At 37.5% G+C, this 20,877-nt stretch overlaps 1 protein-coding gene across 8 annotated transcripts in view; it reads left to right on the top strand.

Annotated features, from left to right (window-relative positions):
- PRUNE2 (prune homolog 2 with BCH domain) overlaps nt 1-20,877 on the top strand; it is a 139,153-nt gene that overhangs the window by 73,602 nt on the left and 44,674 nt on the right. For all 8 annotated transcript variants that reach the window (XM_035558502.2, XM_035558499.2, XM_035558503.2 and 5 more), the window contains exons 7-10: nt 7,120-7,278; nt 8,144-14,663; nt 15,116-15,699; nt 15,813-15,943. In XM_035558502.2, the coding sequence (XP_035414395.1) occupies nt 7,120-7,278; nt 8,144-14,663; nt 15,116-15,699; nt 15,813-15,943 (7,394 nt within the window). The remainder of the gene's footprint in view (nt 1-7,119; nt 7,279-8,143; nt 14,664-15,115; nt 15,700-15,812; nt 15,944-20,877) is intronic.

The following is a 20,877-nucleotide window of genomic DNA, read 5'->3' as shown; positions in this document are numbered from 1 at the left end:
TTGTTACCATGTTTGCATGGGAGTTATTTTGTAAGGTATGAATTATGGCTTATGAATTTACACCTGAGACTTAGCTGGCTAAAATAGACAGCTCATGGTCAGTATATAGATGCTTGTGATGTGTCTTATGTTTTAAATCATCAGCTCTGGCAAGGCAGCCTTTTGCTTGTTGTCACTTGCTAGTCAGTCAACAGTGAAATCAAATATTGTATGTGATTAAATGAACCTTGTAACTGAAGTGGTAGGTTGTGTCTTTTTCAGTATTTTTTAATTGATTTACAAGCTGTGGAAAAATCAGATGAGATAACCTAGCATGAGAAAGCAGAGTTATACAAAGGAAAATAAAAAGTATATCATATGCTTTAACCACATGGCCTATTGAAAACTAAGATGTAAGAATTATTGTTTCTTTTTTTCTTATAAGTTTCTAAGACAAATAATATATTAGATTGTATATACTATTCTGTACTTTAGCATAGAGTTTTTTCCTCTTCATTTTGTATATATTATGTGCATATTTTTTACAGGTGATGTTTGCTTTTAAGTGTGGTGCATGAGCAGATCCCAGAATCCCTTTACCTTTAGACTTTGGATACTTACACCTGTGGTTTCAACATACAAGACTTTGCTTTCTGTGCAGTTTGCTCCAGAAAAGCATGTATGTACTTACCTCAGCCTTCAAAATGACCTGGAGGGAATACATTTTACTCATTAGTGTGAGTGCATTTACCTGTAGCTCCCTTCTTGCAGCAAGTCATATTGCTAAGATTACCAGTTTTCTAGTTTGTCCCTTTAACTATATTATGGAGGCTGACTTTTAAAGACACACTTCAAAACAGAGGTGTCATGTCATTCCCATGCACATTGCAACAGTATTCACACTGTTACATGTGCTTCTTTATATGAAGCACTTGATGTTTTTTATCTCAGGTAGTAATAGCAGCACCTTCTCAGGACACCTCAGTCCCTTCTGATATGTTTCATTCTTTGAGGGTATGTGCACAGACACCAGGGAGCATTTTGAAATTTGTATTTCAGACAGTTAGTTATACCGCCTCAGCAGTCAGGGGAGATTGTTTTGCTTATGAATAAGAATTTGCGTTCCTCCAGCTGGTGGTTCCAGTTCTCATTCTTGGTAGTGAACCCTGCCGATGGCAGGTGCTCCAGCAGGAAGGAGAATGTTCTAAACCAAATGGGACATTATGGCATCCCTCTGATATATGGATGTCATAATGTGTCATGATATGTGGAGACGTGGTACCCCAGCAGCTAAATTCAAAATGTGAATAGTGAATTTTCCTCTGAAAATGTGGAATAATGGAACTGAAGCTTGGTTGCTTGCCTGAGCAGATTTTAATATATATATATATATATTTAAGTTAACACAGACATCTTTGTAAGTACTAGTAAAACACAGATAAAAATGTGTGAGCCTGAATTTGAATACACAGAATTTGTACTTGTATAAAGTGTGAGGAAAAGCATAGTTGGAATCTTCATTCACGAAGAGTGGATCATTGCTAAGACATACTAACAAAAAATAGAAGAGTGCTGTAGAAAAGGCAGTCCAGTGTGAAAGAGGCTAAAAACACTTCCCTTGAACAAAGCATGATTATTTCTTTTATTATAGATGAATTCTTTCTTCGTTTTATTTTTTGAGTTGTTCTGCCTTTGATGAAAATGATAGACACTGCAAGAGCACAGCTGTCACCTACAGTAAAGGGAGTGAGTTCAAACAGACACCCATGACGAATTCTACACAGTGTTTCACAGTCCTATACATCCTGGTTAGATTTATTACCAAGTTAAGCTAAAGATGCCTGAAGTTGAATGTGAGTTGTAATAGGGGACTCTGTAGAACAGCATAGCACAAGCTCTCAGATGCTTGTTCTCCTGCTGTTTGGTTTGGGACTGATACCTATTTCTTTTTGGAAACTTTGGGCAGCAGCACTGAGAGGAAAGGGCTGGAAATTGACTGCAAAATGAGCTGCTATGTCTGTTCTTTTCAGAAGAATGATAAATATTGGTATAGCAGTGCTGCTATTTAGTATATTGAAATGCACACTAGAAAAATGTGTGCATTGAAATGTCTTTCCTCACAGAAAACATGAATTCTGTATAGTGTGTTTGCACCAGTGGTGTTGATACAAAGAAGAGGTCAAACAGTGAATACACTTGTACGTGTTTCTGGTATAGTCTTACAAGCACTCTACCATTTATACTGTTTTCTGACTTTTAGTGACCTTACCCAAAAACTTTGATAAAAAAAATAGAATCTTTTTTGCTTCTTTTTGTTTGCTTGTTTGTTTTTTTAAATTTTATTTTTATTTTAGGCGGGGGCTTCTGGTAATTAGCTGGATTTACAACAAATGGCACACAGACTGTTAGCTCTGCATGTGTGCTATAACATTGGTGTTTACCCTATTATATTGCAATTTAAGTATGTCATAAAGTTTTATCAGTGATCACGCAGAAATAAACTGGAATGCAGAAGTACTGACCATGAAATATTAAGAGAATACAGTGTGAAACAGTATGTATTGACTTCTGGATAGTGATAATTGTTTTGATTGTGAAAATTGTAATGGGATACAGTGATATTCCTCATTTATATTTTGTGATGGTTGGGTATTTTTAGCAAATGAGTTGTCAGCAGAAAGGCTTCATTAGACCCATCAGGGTATCTGCCCATGAATAACGAATCCCAAACTATACTGACAGTTTCCTTAAGCCAAAATGATGGAGCACCTCTGACAAAAGCCATATTGTGCTCTCCATGTGAAGAGTGTGAAGAACAAAAGAGACAGTTTGTTCTTAATTTGGTCAGGTTAATATTGACACAGTTAGCTCAGAAGAATCAGAAGTGTGTGTAATATACATTTACAGTGATCACTTGGGTAATTGGCTGTTGGCTTCATGAACCTGAAAGTGTAGCAAGGGAGAAATTACAAATTATTTCTGAATATTTTTCAGAGAGTTTGATTAATTTAGAGGCTTGCACAAGTTTGTCATCATGTTAACTATTAAATTAAAAAAAAGAGATTACTATAATAATATTGAGTTTCAGAGAAATAAGTTCCAATGTACAACCTACCTAAAATTTGTATTGCATTTCTCAACAAAAATGCATAATAACTGAAGGCAGGTCATGTTCAAAAATGCTTCAAAAATCTCTGGATTTCTTAAGCTTTCTCATTCCGTTTAGCTGAATGATTAAAAAAAAAAGTTTCAGAATGTTCACCATATTTTTACGTTGTAGCACTGTGTAAACTTTTTATATGCATTAGACAAGCAAATGCACACATTTATTACAGATGCTAAGATACTAAATTTCTACAGCATCTATATTGCTATTAACTATATTGCCAGTGCGTATGCAAAATACATTTACTATTAGATTCTACTTCTTTCAGGTATAGTACATTTCAAGTATACTAGCAGTCCATTCTTTGTTATAGGATATTTGGAGGGCATTACAACGAATACTGCTTATATATGCTGTACCTGCTGTAGACTGCAAATATGAGTTAACATTTAAGCCAAACTATACTAATAAAGTAAGGAAAAGAAGTATAAAATGTATAACTGGCTGACCTTTGTCCTAGTTTGGCTCGAACCCAGTGTATTTCCTACTATGCTAGTTCATCAACACATTTTACAATGCTTGTAATTAATTTGGGATGTATCAGCTTAACTGTTAAAATGAATAGCATTTTTTTCATTTTTGAAAGAAATGTTTTATCTTCTGTTAGCTTTTACAATATATGCAACATTCTGGTTATTTACTTAGGTTAGCAAATTTGTGGAAGAGTCCATATGTCTAGTATATCTTTCAATACATAGTCTTTGGTAATTTATAAGATTTTATTGTTTATGAAAATCCATTTATTTGAATGTTTGAATGATTGTACTGTTTGAGTTGTGTTATTGGTATTAATTAAAAAGTGTAAACTTAATGGATGTTTTGGGGGGTTGGGAGTAAACTAAGTTTTAAAAGTTGATTAGTAATATTTGTTAGCACTAATAAAATTACCTTTTCTTACTTTAAAATTAATGATTAAATTAATATTTTGATTTATAGTCCAGTCAACCAAAAAAATTCATCAGATAGAATGAGGATCCTGTAAGATGTACAATCTGATCTTGTCTTTTTTCATAGCTTAGTCAGCTGCATTTTCCAGCAAATCTACTTTTTGACCCATTCTTTTAACAACGTCTGTTTACCAAGTGTTTCATTTCTAAGTTGTTACTTCATTAAATAACATTACTTCATTAACAGAGGTAACAACTGATGAGAAATATTTATTGTTAATTATTCAAATTACAATGTTTGGGAAGAAATAGCAGCTTACATTCTCAGGTATAATTTGAAAGTTAATAAGTGTTTATACAATAGTGGTGTGAGAAGCTTGTCTCTTCTTCCTGATTCCACAGAATAAGTGTAGTCTTGGGTTTCATACCTTTGCTAAATAATGACTATTTTGTTAGGAAGTCTTCTGTGGGATAAAGTTTGTGTCGTAAAGTTTATGAAGTTAACTGGTAAATTGGCTGTCATCAGCATCATTTTGCTTGACCTGGCCTGTGTTTTGACATACCTTAATGACTTTGTCAGTATTACTGCTGATTTGATGTCACTGTAAAACATACCTTGCATCCTTAAATAATCTGAATGTTTTGTTTAAAGACGTGGTGTACGGCAGTAGCATAGCTAAACCCTTTCCCATGCTGCTCTGAGCAGTCTCTTATCACTTGCTAGTGTTGCAGCACTGCTCTGTCATGATCCCAGTAAGAAAGACATGCAGACTCCATAAGGTATCTTTTAAAATACTGTGTGCTAGAGCTAATACTGTAAGGAGAGAACACTACAGATAATCTTATGTCCCTGTGGTTGGTTGGAACCATGAGGGGTGTAGCATTGAACAGGCTCTGACCCATTGCAGCAAACTGGACAGACCCTGACTACAGAATAGATTTCCCCGTTTTGGTCAGTTGAACTATTAAAAGTTTGTTTGTTTGTTTGTTTTTGTGATGTTTTGTTTTGTTTTTTCAAGGAAACAAGTCCATTCTTTGTTTCTACTTTCAAACAGAAAGGATGTTCTCATGAGAACTCCGTGCTTCTCTGTTAGATAAGGGAAAGGTCATGTGGATGGTGCAATCGCCAGTACAGAGTGGGAGCTGCCTGCAGGCTCCTCTCTTACAGTTAGGTGGTGGAGCTTATTCAGCGTCCAAAGACAATGTGCAGCACAGCACAGCCTGAGGGCCTCGTTGTTTGTGTTTCATGCATAGCTCAGGCCTGTGCCTTTTCAGATTATCTCTTTAACCTTTAAGGAGTCTCCCAATCAGGAGCACTACAGATAGCAGGGCTGGCTACTTTACCACTTCTGACTAATTGCTCTTTGCTGGCTGTCAGCCTCAGCACTTGTTCTAGCATCCTTGGTCTGTATTTTTCAACAGCATAAGACAAAGCCAACTCCTTTCTTTCAGCATGTGAACAAGAGAGTTACTTATGTGGCATTAAATAGTTGGTTTCTAGTTTTATTATACTGATTTATGAAGGTGCATTTTGGGAATATCCAAAGATAATGTATTATTTGTGCTTATTAAAACAGATATTTTAGTATGGATGACCATTAGACACTTTACATGCTGACAGTACTTGTAGATTTCTTAAATGCTGGTGGTGGTCTTTGTTCTGCACAGATTCTGGGTTCTGAAAAGTTCATGAATATGGTTAACATTGCTTCTGTTTGTAGTTCCACCATGTGCCCAACTATAGTAGTGGCTGTGAATATAATGTCTGTGATCAAATATTTTCAAAATAATGACTTTACCTGAGGTAATGAATTATCTGAGAATAGGGATTTATATAAGGTCATGTTAAGATCTCCTTTATTCTGCCAGAAATGAATGCAAATTAAGGTTAGGATGAGTATAGATGCAATATAGAAGCTCTAGCATCATGAGGCTTGAAGACTAGATGTTTTTTAGACTCATCATTTATCTACCTTATGTACAGTCGTAAAACACCGTACAGAGTAGATCCACAATTGGACCACGTCCTTCCCTTTGACCTCCCATCAGCTTGAATTGGCTGTGAGTGAGCAGCTGAGATGGGGAGTTATTGAGGATCTTATATATATTAAGGAGGATCTTTAGATAGTTTTGAATCTGTTCTAGTTCAATTTTTTTTATTCCAGCAGTTTATAAGTATTCCAACTGTGTTTAGGACCTGGAATAACTAAAGCCACTTTCCCATGCTTAAGCATGTTTTGGGACTTTTTCAAATATACCCAGTACCTGAGCCTTCAGAAAAATGTTACCAATTTGGACATTCAAACTTTATTCCCCATAATTCTTCACTGTATTTCCCTATTCAGGTTTTATATCTGGACGTCCGCCAGTAAAATGATAGCTGTCTTCTGCTTGTGCAGTAATCTGCATGAATCTCACATAAAGCTAATTGTGAAGTGCTATGCAAACATCTAAGCAGAACTTCATTACTAATCTAGGAAAGAATCTACTTCCAAAGCATTTGACAAATAGATTGTTTTAAGTTCAACTTACAGGGAGGGAGACACATTTTGTGGACATATCTGAGCAGATTAATGAATAGTATTTGTATATATCTTACCAAAACAGTAATTTATCAGGTAGGAGACAGATGCAAGGGAATAACATGCCAATCTGCATATACAGTTGTTTTGTGTTTATGATGAACTGCTGTTTATTCAGGACTAGTGTAGCTTGGCAGCATCAGAACAATTATAGCATATGACATTGTGCTTAGCTTGAAGTTGACAAAAAATTTCTCAAATACAAATAGAAGCATAATGGCAAAAGTAAAATTTCTGAAAATTTTTTCATTTTCCGTTGTCTGAAGTGATGACTGAAGACGGATATTTGCACTTTGTGCATTATGTCCTCTGGTCAGAAAGAGGGATGTATGGTTTATATTGCAAAATCTAGATGATTCTACATTGCACTAGTCTAAGTGGAATTCTATTGCCAGTTACAGCAACTGAGGTATACTAACGTTTCTGGATATTTTCATTACAGATTTGGATGGGATGAGCTAGGGAAATATGCTGACGTTTCTTTACATTTCTTACCATATTTCAGGACTGTGTGTTACACAGGAGTCTCCTTGGTGATCTGAAAGCATTCATAGATAAATATGGGTTTGATGTACTTGTCATTTTGGCCAACTCTTTGTCAGACGAGGAGCAAATGAAACGGCAAATTGCAGTATACTCGGAAAACTTAGAGCTAGGCAATCAAGTAAGTACCTGGAAAAAGAATCTAAAAATGTTTTTTCTGAAAAAGTATTTTTTAAACTAGTTAATGGTGAAGTGTTGGATAATTAAGTGGAGCTAAGAAGTAACTACATTTGTCTGGAAACTGAGTAGTTATTTGAAATGTCTGCATTACTTACATGATGCAAAATGCAAGATTGTAGTATTTATGATTATTTCAGACCAACCTAATAAAAATACTGAATAGTCACAAGACATACAATAAGACAGAATATTTTTCAGCTTAGTTAAAACAGGATGATCTTTTTTTACTGGTTTTGTCTTGGTTTTCTATTGCGATCCACACAATTGAATTTTTGACAGTGGGTCATAAACAAACACATTGTAAATGGTAATGACCAGAACTCATGTCATTGTATTTTATTGCTAAATAATTTAAGCTCTGAAATGAACCCAAATTATTTCTAGGATGTTAGTTTATCCAGTCAGATGCTGTCCATTTTATTTCCCATATATTTGTTCCCAAACTGAGGAATTCATTCCAGGGGCAACTTCTTGTACCTTTTTCTAGGTCTTAAAAACTCAGAAATCTTAAGGCAACAACTAAACATTTATTTGGATTTTTTTTTACTAATGAGAAGTGAACTTGAAAGTCAAATGCTATCATTTCAAGTAAACATTCTGACCAGTTACATAATACGTATTTTGTATTAAAATTTAATTTTAATATCCCATATATTTAGGATTCATAAAAAGGCTGTTGTAGTCAAATGGCAAATTAATAGGTTAACATGAATAGATAGGTATGATTGTTGCACAGTGAAGTAGACAACGCTGTGCCCTGGTACCTATGATTGCAATGGCATTTGAAACATCCTATTTTTCAACAGATTTGCTGCGAATTAGAAGAATGTCAGAATCCTTGTTTGGAGTTGGATCCTCTAGAATGTGGATGTGACCAAATTCTTATTTATCATCAAGAAAATTCTTTGGTGACCTGTGATCAAACTTTTCTTCTCATTAAGGAAGTCATAAATAGAAGACAACCAGAAATGGTATCAAACAGTAGAACTTCTTCTACTGAAGCTGTTGCTGGGAGTGCTCCACTTTCACAAGGATCTTCTGGTATTATGGAGTTATATGGTTCTGATGTAGAACCACAGCCCAGTTCTGCCAATTTTATAGAAAATCCTCAAGATCTAAATGGATCCATACAAGCCCATGTTGATCTTAATGTAGATCTTGTGAGTCCAGACAGTGGGTTGGCTACCATTAGAAGCAGCCGGTCTTCCAAGGAGAGCTCTGTTTTCCTTAGTGATGACAGTCCCGTTGCAGAAGGTGGTGCTTCCCATCATAGTCTTCTGCCTGGCTTTGATTCCTACAGTCCTATTCCTGAAGGAGTAATAGCAGAAGAACAAAAACCTCAATCTAGAGACAACAGCGACAACTTTGACCTTTTCAATTTTGATCTAGCACCTGTGGTTACAGCTCCATCTGAGTCATCTTCTCGTTCTGTTGACTGTTCTCCAGCAGATGACTATTTCCTTAATAGTGATTCATCAGAAGGACAACAACTCACTGTGCAGAAAGAACTTGATGAGGCAAACCTTTTAGAAAGTGATACAGCAAATTATTCAACTGACTTACTTATGACAGCAAATGAGGAAGACAATTTAGCTGAATTTGATGAGAATCCAGCAGAAATGTGTGAAAAAGCTTCAAGTTTGATCAACTTAGTTGAAGGTGATTCTTCCTCACCAGAAATGTTGAAATCTTCTGATTCAAGAATTCCACCAACTCCTATGAACAGTCTAGTAGAAACTTCACCATTAGATAATGGGCAGCCTTTGTTTTTCCCACAAGATGTCATTAAAAAAATTAATGAAATAGATGGCACAAAGTATTCTCAGTCTCGTGTTAGATATGGAAGCTGGTGGGATGGTTTTGACCTAGAGTCCCGAAATGCTGATACATGGAGTTCAAGTGAGCAGGAATCTGTATTTCATAGCCCTGTCTTATGGAAGGATTGTAACACAAGTCCATTGCTACGAGAACATGTTGACAGAAGAGCATCAGATTCTGTATTCCTCCAAAAGCAGCCAAAGCAAATGGAATACATGAGACCAGGTCTGTGGGATAATCAGTTTAAACAAGACAATCAGAAACAGGAGAGCAAAGAGGAAAACAGTGAAGATTTGTGTTTGCAAGCTACTTCTTTAGAGGAGACAGAGCAAGAACCAGAGAGTTTTACTGACCCATGGAGGGTCAGTCAGCCAACACCTGTGATGTCAGATGCATGGTGTAGTGGTGAAGGGAAAGTTAGTCAGCTAGCTGGAGACTCTTACGAAGCCTGGATTAAATTTGATGCAGAAGACATTGCTAGATCCTCAGAAAATTTATGGAACATGCCAAAACTGGATAGAGAAAAAAAATCAGTGAATGTTCCTGAGGAATGGGCCATATCAAAAACTAGTTTATCAGATTCTTCAGAGATCACAGCAGACAATGAGACTGAAAATCCACCTGTCCAGGTATCTCCAGAAGTCTGGGATAAAGAAACAGATTATTCACTAGAAGAATACGGAATATCTGAAAATACAAATTCTGGTATCAACAATATGCAAAATAATTCCAGATTACAAACAGAGAAAAACACTCTGTTAGGTGATGCTAAACATAGACCAAAACAATTTGAAAATATAGAGGCCTGGAATATATATGATAAAAACATCAGGAAAGAAGTAACAGAAATAGTGGTGCCCTGGGATGATACTTTCTCATATAAACGCTCAGATCTTAGTTCATCAAACATAGGTGAAGATTTAGTTGTTTCACCACCAGACACCAGTTACTCAACATCTGATTCATATATATCACCTACATATGTGGAAGATGAAGGAGAAAATGAGGACAAAGATTTTGACCAAGCAACAGTTACTGATAAATTGATAAACCCAAATTTGGTTCAACCAAAAGCACTTGAGAAAGCGAATAATGAACCATTATCTTCTAGAAACCCCATGGACACAGACATCTGGAACACACCCCTAAATAATGTTGCCCAGTTACAAGAAAGAAATTCTGAGATTACTGCTCTTTCTACCTCTGCTAAGCCTTTACTTAATTCAGAACAGGCAACTAATCAGTATTTTTCAACTGAGATATATAACAATGGAAATAACTTCCCTGTATCTGAAAACAGAAGAGTACCACCAGTATACAATCAAACAGTGAATGACTTATCACCACCACAGAATGAATTAAATACTGGACAGATTTCAGCTGGAAACATAGAAACAGTGACCAGTGTTCTTGTAGAAGACACAGACACATCTATGCCGACTTTAGATGCTGGGGATAGTTTGGCTCAGAAAACATATGACGTAGAAATTGAAATACTGAGTAAGGAGGCACCAGAGAATACTGGCGATGTTGATGAAAAGCTGGATAGCCAGCATTCAGAGCAGCAGCTGAACTCATGGAGTTTACAAAGTGAACAGGATTGTGAAGAAGGCTGGGACAATGTCATTGTCATCTCTCAGGAAGGGGAAGAGAAGTACATGAGAACAGATGACACAAATGGAAAGCAGACTATGTCTGACATTTGTAACAAACCTGTACAAGATGACAGTGAATTTTCATGTAATGCAGATTCAGAAGAAAACAGGTCAACTTCTGAAGTTCTCAGCTCCCTAGAAAAAATGAGGAGTAGTGTTAGTCTAGAAGACTTAGTCACAGAGAATGAGTCATTTTCCAATCAAATTAATCTAATCAGTCATGAAGAGAAGAGAGAATTGTTGCAGAATGATGCAGAGTCTTCTTTAAGTGTTGCTGAGGAAGACAGGAATTATGAATCTTTAGGTGACTCCAGTCCACAAAACTACAGTTCTAGTGAAACAACTCAGCCACTTAGTGAGAAGGATGAAAAGGAGACTACAGTTACAGAGGATGCAATAAGTCCTGAGATGGAAAATATCTCTGAAAATTCTCATAAGGGTAGTGATAATCCTGAAAATAATTCTTCTAAAATGCCTGGAAAATCAGGCATCTGGAATGACTCTGGAAAGACTGTTTGTGACTCAGCCACATTGATTCCTTTGATGAATGAACCACCAGAAGCACTGGGAGAAGTGAGAGACAGCTTACATAATGTGGTTCATAACCATACAGACATTTCTGAGTTAATATCTTTTGAAAATAGCTCAGAACTAAGCAGCGCTCATGAAAAGGTTTTCATAGTTGAGTCTCCACAAATTAACTGTCAGAAGAGTCCTTCTGCTGAATATGTCAGTGTTCCTGACATCACAGATATGTCTATGGTGGAAAATTTATTTTCACATGAAATAGCTTCAAGGAGGAATGAAAATTCTGAAAATTTAGAATCTGCTAATAACCTTTGCAGAGAGCTTTGTGTAACACTTAATGACAGTTTTCCCAAAACTGCTTGGAATTTACAGCAATGTGAAGATTTGAAATCTTCTGCAACAAATTCTGAGACAAGTGAAGTCCATGAAATGGCAAACACCACAAGCAGCATTTCAAAGGATATACAGATCAAAAGTTATTTGGAAGAAGATAGTGTATGGAGTGGTTCAATAAATGATTATACACACTCAAGTGGAACAAGTCCTGATTTAAGTGATGCATCTGTGAATGTGTGGGGAGACCTTCCAGTTGCCAGTCATCACAAAGAAAGTAGAGATACGTGGGATATTAGAAGTGATAAAAATCTTGAGGATGCTTGTAAAAGAAAAGAATTTGGGAATGAATTTCAAGAAGGATTTGAAACAAGTGCTGAACAGAACAAAGTTCCTAAAAGCTTAGATTTTTGGAATGCCCATGTAGATGATGATACTGTATCTTCTTTATCAAGTCCTGAAATAAATGAGTATTCAGAGAATTCAGAGGCATGTCCAGAATTAATGAATGAAGATTCCACTTCTGGAAACAAAGCATCTGAAATTGGAGAGGATTATGCACAATCCAGTGCAAGAAGTCCTGAAACAAACAAAGACGATTTAGATGCAAAAACTGAGGTGGGAGAGGAGATCCAGACAGACGTCTTAAATGAAACAATTAAAGCTGGGAATGTGTCACAGGACAACTTGACTGTAATGAAGTATAATGGGAATTCTGAATATTTAGATCACTGGGAAACACTTCAGAATAAAGATGAAGTGAGTATTTTCAGTGAAAAAATGGGTAGCACAGAAGACTCACATTTGTATCAAATGAATGAAGATACCACAATGACTTTTGCTGTTGGTGATAAGGAAGGCTATTCTTCAGAAGCTGCAGATACGTGGAGTATGTCACTAGAAGCTGATTTAAGAACTGATCCAAAATCCACTGCAGGAACATTTGATTTTTCACATGGTAGTTCAGAGTGGTGGAATTCACCAACTTGTGAAGAAAAGCCTGTCGAAGACCAGTATTCTCTTTCAAGTCACTCTGTAAAAGAACAATTAACAAACAGCAAGGAAGAGTCCTGCAGGTCACCTTCACAAGATGAAGAACTAACAGAAGCGCATTTCATTGAAACAGATAATGATAGAAATCAGCCTCCCCACCTTTATTGTGATGGAGGAGAAAATGAAAAACTAATACATCCTATGAATAGTTCTGATAGTCAAGTAAATCAAGACATTGTAGAGTTCAAACAATTTGATCCTTTCATACTAGATAAAGAAGAAAGGGTCTTGAAAGGGCAGATGTTTCCTGCAGATGAGGGAAATCAATTGACTTCGCAGAATCTTTTTTCAGATTATCAACAAGGTATGTCAAGTACAGCAGTTCAAAAAAACACAGTTCTTGATCTACCAAAAGACAATGAGAGAAATGCAAGTCTCATTCCTCAAGAACAACAGCCAGATACCTGTGAAACATTAGAAGTGCACACCCCCCAGCCAGGTGCTTTCCTTGTAGAAGACTTATCTTTTGAAATGACAGAGAAGTCAAGTCCAGGATGGAGTGTATTGGTTCCCCAAACCGCAGTTATCCCAGATATTTTACAAGATAACACACAAGAAAGTAATCAGTTGTTTTCAGTGGAACCTGACCTGTGGACTAATGCTGAGCAGCTTGTCACTTTGAAATCAGATAGTGAAAATCCTGATCTGTTAAATCATTGTGACCAAGACAATAGTTCTGAGGCATCAAGCAGTCCAGATGTGTGCCAAGAGCATGAAGTTAAGCATTCCTCTATCCCGTCTTCTCAAATTAGCGTGGAGCCTGAAGCTGAAGATAGTCAGCCGATTCACACACAGTCAAATATGAGTGAAGATGCAGATGCTGATTCAAAGTGTCAGTTCTTAATGCAGAAGGTAGAGGCAGAGTCTGAAAGTAATGATCCCCAAGACTACAGTCAGGGAAAGGATGATGAATCCTATCAGTTAGACTCTTCTAATACTCAGGAGCCTTCAGAATTTGCAATTCTGAAATGTGGTCTACAAAACGAAGTTTTTACTGAGCCGGTTGAGTCGGTTGAAATCCCCAGTGAAGTTTTAGGAGCGACGTTCTTAGATCTGAAAGACACATTCCATGGAAGTAATACGCCTGAAAGCCATCAAGGAACACCACCTGATTCAGCTCAAATAGTGACCTTCCAAACACATTTTGTTCCCATGGATTTCAGTCTACCTGATAGGGCAGAACAAAGCCTACAAGAAACGAATGCTTTGGCTGAAGCTGGGATATATTCTGCTATTGACCACACGACAATAGCTGGTGATGAGCTGGACGTACCAGAAGAATATGTGGATGGATCTGAGACAGGGGTAGAACATAACATCCTTAACACACCAGTTGCTAGTACCCCAGTGAGAACATGTGGTGAAATTAACATACTGGAACTAGCAGGCAGTGAAACAGCAGACAGGGAATCAAGTGATGCACAGATATTCTTTCCCAAATCCCTTCTTCCTGGTGATAATGAAGGCCATGAATCTGATTCAAATAATCAACTGGTTGATGACATAGCGAAAGAAAATGAAGATGTAGTTGAGAATGATGTTCCTGTGTTTAAGGAAGTGCCCAGTGATCAGTCACCAGCAACGCGCACTCCACCATCCTATGTGTCTTTTGATGCCGAACCCTCTAGCAGCAGAGAGTGTAAGAAGGACGAGCTCTTGTTACAGCAGCCATTTTGTGACAGCGTTTCTTTGGAAAAGCCTTTACCACTGCTTACCCCTTCAGAAGCTGCTGAAGGCATCCTAATGATCAAAGAAAACAGCATCAAAGATCATCTATCCAACACATCAACAGAGGGTCTTCAGGAGAATTGCACGTCAGTACCTTCACTCTTAGAGCCTGAAGTAACTCTGGGAGGTTCTGAGATTCTGAAAGGAAAATCTGAAGCAGACACAACTGATATCGACTCACCGCCAGGTGGAGATAAAGAATCACCTGATGGTAAGAAAACCTGCACTCTTTCCAGAGCAAGTTCATAGGACAAAGAAAGAGGGAAATGTCTGGAGAATTACTACTGAATGTTGAGGCTTTGAGTGAAGTTTGAAGTTTGTGTCCCCCCGATGTACAAAGCTCATTAACTGGAGAACACCTCTAGCATCACACTTCTAGACAGATCTAAACCCTTTAAACGTTGCAGTTGGGACGTTATTTCTGTTGTTCATACAGGGTCTACGGGACACTGAATCATTTGTCCCTTAGGAGTGATTATGGTGTTAATGTATAATCTTTAACAATAATAATGATGATGATGTTATAAAATTCAAGTACACATTAACAGAGGCTCTCAAAGCAAACTGAGAAGAGCTCTCTCACAATACTGATTTAAAGAAATCATGGTGACTAAAACGATAATTCAAAAACTAAAAAGAGTTTCTGTTTGCCTTTTTTTTTAGACGCTGGTACTGACTCCCTGCTTTGTAGGAAGAATAAGCCAAGAAATTCCTCTGAGAGCCCTGAACTGAAAAGTACAGAAAGTAAGGAAGATGTGAGGATACAAGTGCACAGAGATCCAACTTCACTGGATATGGATTACATCCTTGTTACTGAGGAAGAAAATACACCTTCAGTAAAGGATATACTTGAAACAAAAGAAAGTGATTTTGCATTTCAAGAGGCTAATGTAGCTGAACAAACAGAATTGCATGAACGCATTTCACCAGGCTCCTTGGATACCTTTCAGCCGATCTCCGTAATAAACAAAAGGGAAGATCAGTCTGTTTGTGAGACTGAATGGGACTTAGATGAGAAAAGCTCTTCTGTCGTGCCCCAAAAAGTGGATGATGAAAGGAGATCACAGGAAAGCTGTGGGCAAGATGAGGGCTGGATTATATTGGGCCAGAATGAAGTTAGTGATGTATCACCTGCAGAAATTTCTGCCGAGTCAGAGATGACAAAACCAGGGTCTGGACATTCTGGCAAAGACCTGGAAGCTGCCATATCACAGGAATTGATTCTTGACACTCAAGCAGAATCTCAGGTAGAAATTTCTTTTCCAAAATCATTTAACATGAGGGCTGCTCTCCCTTGGATGGTCTGTCTACTGAGGACGAGAGTATGAACATCACAAGAACACATGCTTTTGTGTTGCAGGTGGCTGGTGGTGATGCTCAATCAGAAGCAAACTCTCAACAGAGTCTCGGAAATAACATTGCAACAGAGCAAGAAATTAAAGAAGAAACAGTGTTTCTCAACACTGAAAGAAAACTGAGTCAAAAATCAGGGTAAGGAAAAAACTACTCATTTCCTTTCAAAAGTCTTCTGTTTCCTCATTGTCAATGTTATTAAAGTGTATAAGATCACAAATAGATGGCAGGACTTTCAAGTCTGAAGTACTAATTTTATTTATGTGGTTTAAGTATCTCTATATTCCTCCCTGAGTTAAAACAGAGTCTTGATTCTTGGTCTCTCGAATATGAGTCAAGTTAGGACTCTCTTGTAATGCAGGAAGATAGTAACGCCACTTCCTTGCAGAAATAAGTCCATCTTCATTAATGAAGTCCCACAGACTCACAATCTGCCTTTAAGTCTTAAACAGCTGTGGCCAGGGAACCCCCAGGACCGCTACTGCTGGTATTGCTCATCCAGATGCAATGCCAGTGATGAGACTGTGGAGGCGCTGAAGTGAGGTACTATTCCTGCCTTGTGGAAAAATGTTCGGTAGGAAGATGGGAGGGGGTAGATACCTAGAGTCTGAAAAAGATACTGCTTATGGAAGAAAGAAAAGGATGATGAAGAATTACCATCTTTGCAGTTATTTTCAAGCTGTAGTGAGGTCAGAGCAGCATTTCTTTCTGTGCTGACTGGCTTGGCAGTTTAGACGATATAGGTTGAATATATTTGTGCCTCCCTTCAAGTGGACATGCAGCCTCTGTGTAGGCAGAATCTGTCACCAGACAGAGAAGGAGATGACCCTGGCTCTGGACTCCATGTGCTGTAGCGCTTTGGTGTTTCTGTTGTTGCCTCCTCAACTTTTACAGCCAGGAGGTTGTAACAGCTACTGTACACTTACAGGGTAGCCACAGAGATTCAAGTGTGGAAGTTTGATCTCCTTGGCATCTTGCAGTTTTACAGAGAGGAACCTGGTGGGGTGTTTATATGGTGAAATTCTCATGAACAGCAAAAGAAACTTCCTGGTACAAATAAAACTGAGGGGTGTAACTTCTTTATATGCGTTTCTCCTTTTGAGCTGCACTTACCTAAAAGAACATATGTGGTATGAAACATGGTAACATGCTCTTCTTGTGAAATGTAAGACTGATTTTTTTTAAAAGTTTCTCATAAGTGCTTCAATGTAGACTACATAACACCTTTATAGCTGCTATTATCAGGTTTTAATTGACTTGCAATTTATTTTAGACCTTATTTTTTTTGTACTTTCACTAACTATTCGTCAATTTTAGCCGTACATTTTTTCCCCTTAAAGTTTGCATACCTGTCTATGACAGTACAACCCTGACAACAACATGTACCAATAGTCTCTGATAGAAGAACACTGCTTTTTACTAACCCAGAAATAGCAGTTCAAGCCCTATTAACATTTCCAAAATGAAGAGTTCAATGGCTGTGGCTTATCTTCCCTCAGACTTGTTAAAATACCTCCTCTCTAAACATTTTCGCACATTTTTCAAAGAGCATGTTGTTAGCGCAAGATCAGACGCTGTTAAAGCTGAGCTGTTTTTAATACACAGTACTCTCTGGCTTAATTCTAAACATAACCTCCATTTTCAGAAACCCTGAAATATAAGAACATTACTTGCAGGCTTAAACTTAAGCACCTGTATAGGACTTTAGGTTGTTTTGACAGAAAGTATTCTGGGTTATATACTTTACTCCCCAGCTCTGTCTCTGGCTGAAATTGCCTCAGTTTCTAGGCAGACAGTACTGAGGAGAATATGTGACAAGAGGGGCTCGGTTTCTGTGGAGCAGTGACAACTTCTGTTGATGCAGGTTAGCATTTGCTGCCCTCAAGAAAAAGGCAAGTCTTCAGAAGTGTCAGCAGGATATGACTGCCACCCAGTTCTGTAATGTCTAAAGTAAACTAAATGCTGAGTGCTTGACCGCGGAACTATCAAAAATAAACTAGTTGGCACAACGTTTCCGTTCCACCCCATCCACCAAATTTCTAACTTCTATTCTGGAAGGAAAATTTAAAAATTTGAAATTTTCTACAAATAGAGAAATTTGGAAAAAGCAAAAGAACCAAAATCCCCAAGCAGTTGTTTGGAATCCACGTTAGTGTATGGAAAAGTGGCTTGGGATTTATGTTACCTAGGAAAACTAACATTCATTGACTTTGGAATGGTCTGCTTGTTAGGAATAGCCCACATTCTGGAAGCCTTCCTCTCCATTAGCTTTGCAGGCTTTCTCTGGGAGTTTATCAAAAGCAACTCATTCAATGAATAAAACTGTTGTTTTTTTGACAGATAATTTCTAGTGAAAATCTTTAAATCAAAAAATTCTTATTACCTCTGCTCACAATAAATACTGAATGGGACAGGAAATAGGAGGGGTTGTTTAGATATGCTGGCTAACTGCAGGCTTGCAAATCTCACATGAACAAATCAGCTGTCAAATCCTTTGTCTCCCATTTAAAATAAATAAATAAATAAATAAATAAATTACCTAAACACAGCCAGATGCTGACCCTGCTTAAGTCACACTGACTAATTACATGCAGGCAGCGTCCCAGGGTTTGAGTTGCCATGCTTACATGCCAGTGATGGTAACATTCCACAGGTGGAAAAGCAAACTGGTCCAGGTGCCTGCTTTTAAATGATTTTTACAAATTAACACAATGGAGTTGAGAAAACTTTAAAGCATTAAGATTCCTTGTGAGATACTTCAAAAAAGACCCTGATTTTCAAACTTACACTGGCACTACAAAAAACACCCCTATGGCCATGGATTTATAAATTATTTTTTTTTTTTTTACATCCTTTTGCTATGAGTCGCTGGATCCACTTTGAGAAGTGCTCTGCTGTTGCTTAGGAATTTCTGTTTATCTCCAGAGTAAAAACTTGAGTCTTTTACTACAATAGTAGTTTGCATTGACGTTTCAGATGCAGAACATTCATTATTATTAGTGCTTAGTATATTCCCTTAGACTGATTCCTGAATTAAAGTAAAAAAAATACTGGACCATAGTAATGACTATTAAGTGTGTTTTCAGCTAAATGCCTGGTGGGATATGATGCATCGCACAAGGAAAGAACACAGCAATCCTTGGTCTAGAAAGCCTGGGGAAACTTCCATTGTGGGATTTTTTGTTATCTGAATCAACGGTGACCGTTGTATGTACCAAATGTATTTTCAGTGGCTATTTCTGTCCTTAATGGTAATTAAGTTGAAGCCCAGAGAAGTAAAGAAAAGCAAAGAAGTCATTCAGCATCTGCATTAACAAACAATTATGGAAGCACAGAACCATTAAAATCTACTTTACTTTGGGTTTGTGCTTTGTTGTTAGATGTTTTGAGTTGGTAAGGTAGAAACTCTAATGGAAGTATTCTGCACCATTAATATTATTCAAAATATTCCTCTCCTGGGAGGACTTCATACCTAATAGAGATTGCTTTATGGTGCAGTTTTCCCCTCAGGTTCCCCTGTGATTTGTAGCTGGTGTTCAATAAGCTTATAATAAACTGATATGTTTGGGTGGTTGGATAATAACTTTTTAGCTAGTGGCAGAGACACATGCAGATGTTCCTACAGATGCCCATAGCATGGCCATAGAGGCTTTGATCCTTTTGAAACCAAAGAAGACACACAAAGAAATATTGTAGTAGCATATTAAAAACATGGAAATAATTATTTCTGGATTATATGCCAATTTTATTAAACCTCTTACATAAACAACTGAAGAAACCGCAACTGATGTAGAAGCTTGTAATTAGAGACACTAATGCATTTTGGAGACATTTTTAGAAACACAAGTTCCTTCTTAAAGTAAGTACACCTCAGTGGTGCAGCTTGGAAGTCTGAAATTAATTGACCTTCTTGGCCAGCAAAGCTTAAAACAATGTGATACAGTAGAACTGTCAGCCCTATGGGAGGTTGTGTCACTAGTGTTGTCATGTGAGAGAAGAAACTCTCCTTTTCTCTTTGTATCGCCATAGAGTTTCTGGACAACCTGATGGTGCTCATTATCAGGTTCTGATTCTGCCGAAGATCTACATCTCTGAAGCAGGCTTTTGGTAGAACTGAACCGAAGTCTGAGAGTTAGAGACATGTCCTTCTGCCTAACTTCTTGTACTTCTGAAAGGCCATAATTTTGACCCAGCAGTTCCTTTGATGCTTCACTAAATGTGACTCATGCTTTGACTGAAAATTTCTAAGCTTATGCTTAATTAAGCCTGCTTTGGATCAGAAAATTTAGGATCCTTTATCTGAAGGTCCGGCTGTATAGCTGTGCCCTGAGCACAGACTACATTCTCTGTTCATTTTTTTTTTTGTTAAATAGTTTTGCTTTATGCAATTACGTTTGAACTCAGGGACCAGAACCTGTAACACCCTTCTCTGTGACAGTACTCCTAGAAGTGACTTTCTGTCATTTCAATCACAATCAAGATCCTTCTGTAGTGCATCCTGTGCTTCCCCCAGGGAAACTTTCCTTATGGCCTGCTGGTTGTTGTTTCATACCCCTTGGGGGTTGTATAGAAAGTAGGTACCTTATTTTTAGGCATGTACTTCACCTTCACATCCTTAAATATGGCACAAACACAGTATCTCTGAAGAAAAAATGAACTTGTTATTTGTACTGAAACAGATGACGGGGGCATCCCAACCAACTGATAACTGAATTGGTAGTCCAAAGTTTATGGAGTTACAGAGTTCATTTACTCAAAAACTGTCTTCTAAGCCCCTTTTTGAATCTACAATTTATTCACAAGTCACAGTTTAGGTAAAACTGAAGTTCTTGCTTGCTGAACTGAAGTAGGTGCTTGAACTGAAGTAAGTTGCTTGAATAGTGGAATAAGGGTCATTGAAGGATGCAGTTTGCTATGTGTTTTGTTTTTTTTTTTCACTCATCCAGAAAGTGTCTGTCATTTTGGCTATGAAAATTGACTGTTATGAAGAGTGAATTATAGTTTTGAAGCAGTAAGTGTAAACAAGGAGAATGAAGAAGGGTATTAAAGACTTGGTGTCTACTGATCACTGC

Source organism: Cygnus atratus, chromosome Z, assembly GCF_013377495.2.
Source record: "Cygnus atratus isolate AKBS03 ecotype Queensland, Australia chromosome Z, CAtr_DNAZoo_HiC_assembly, whole genome shotgun sequence".
NCBI lineage: Eukaryota > Metazoa > Chordata > Aves > Anseriformes > Anatidae > Cygnus > Cygnus atratus.
This window is presented reverse-complemented; position numbering and strand designations above follow the sequence as displayed.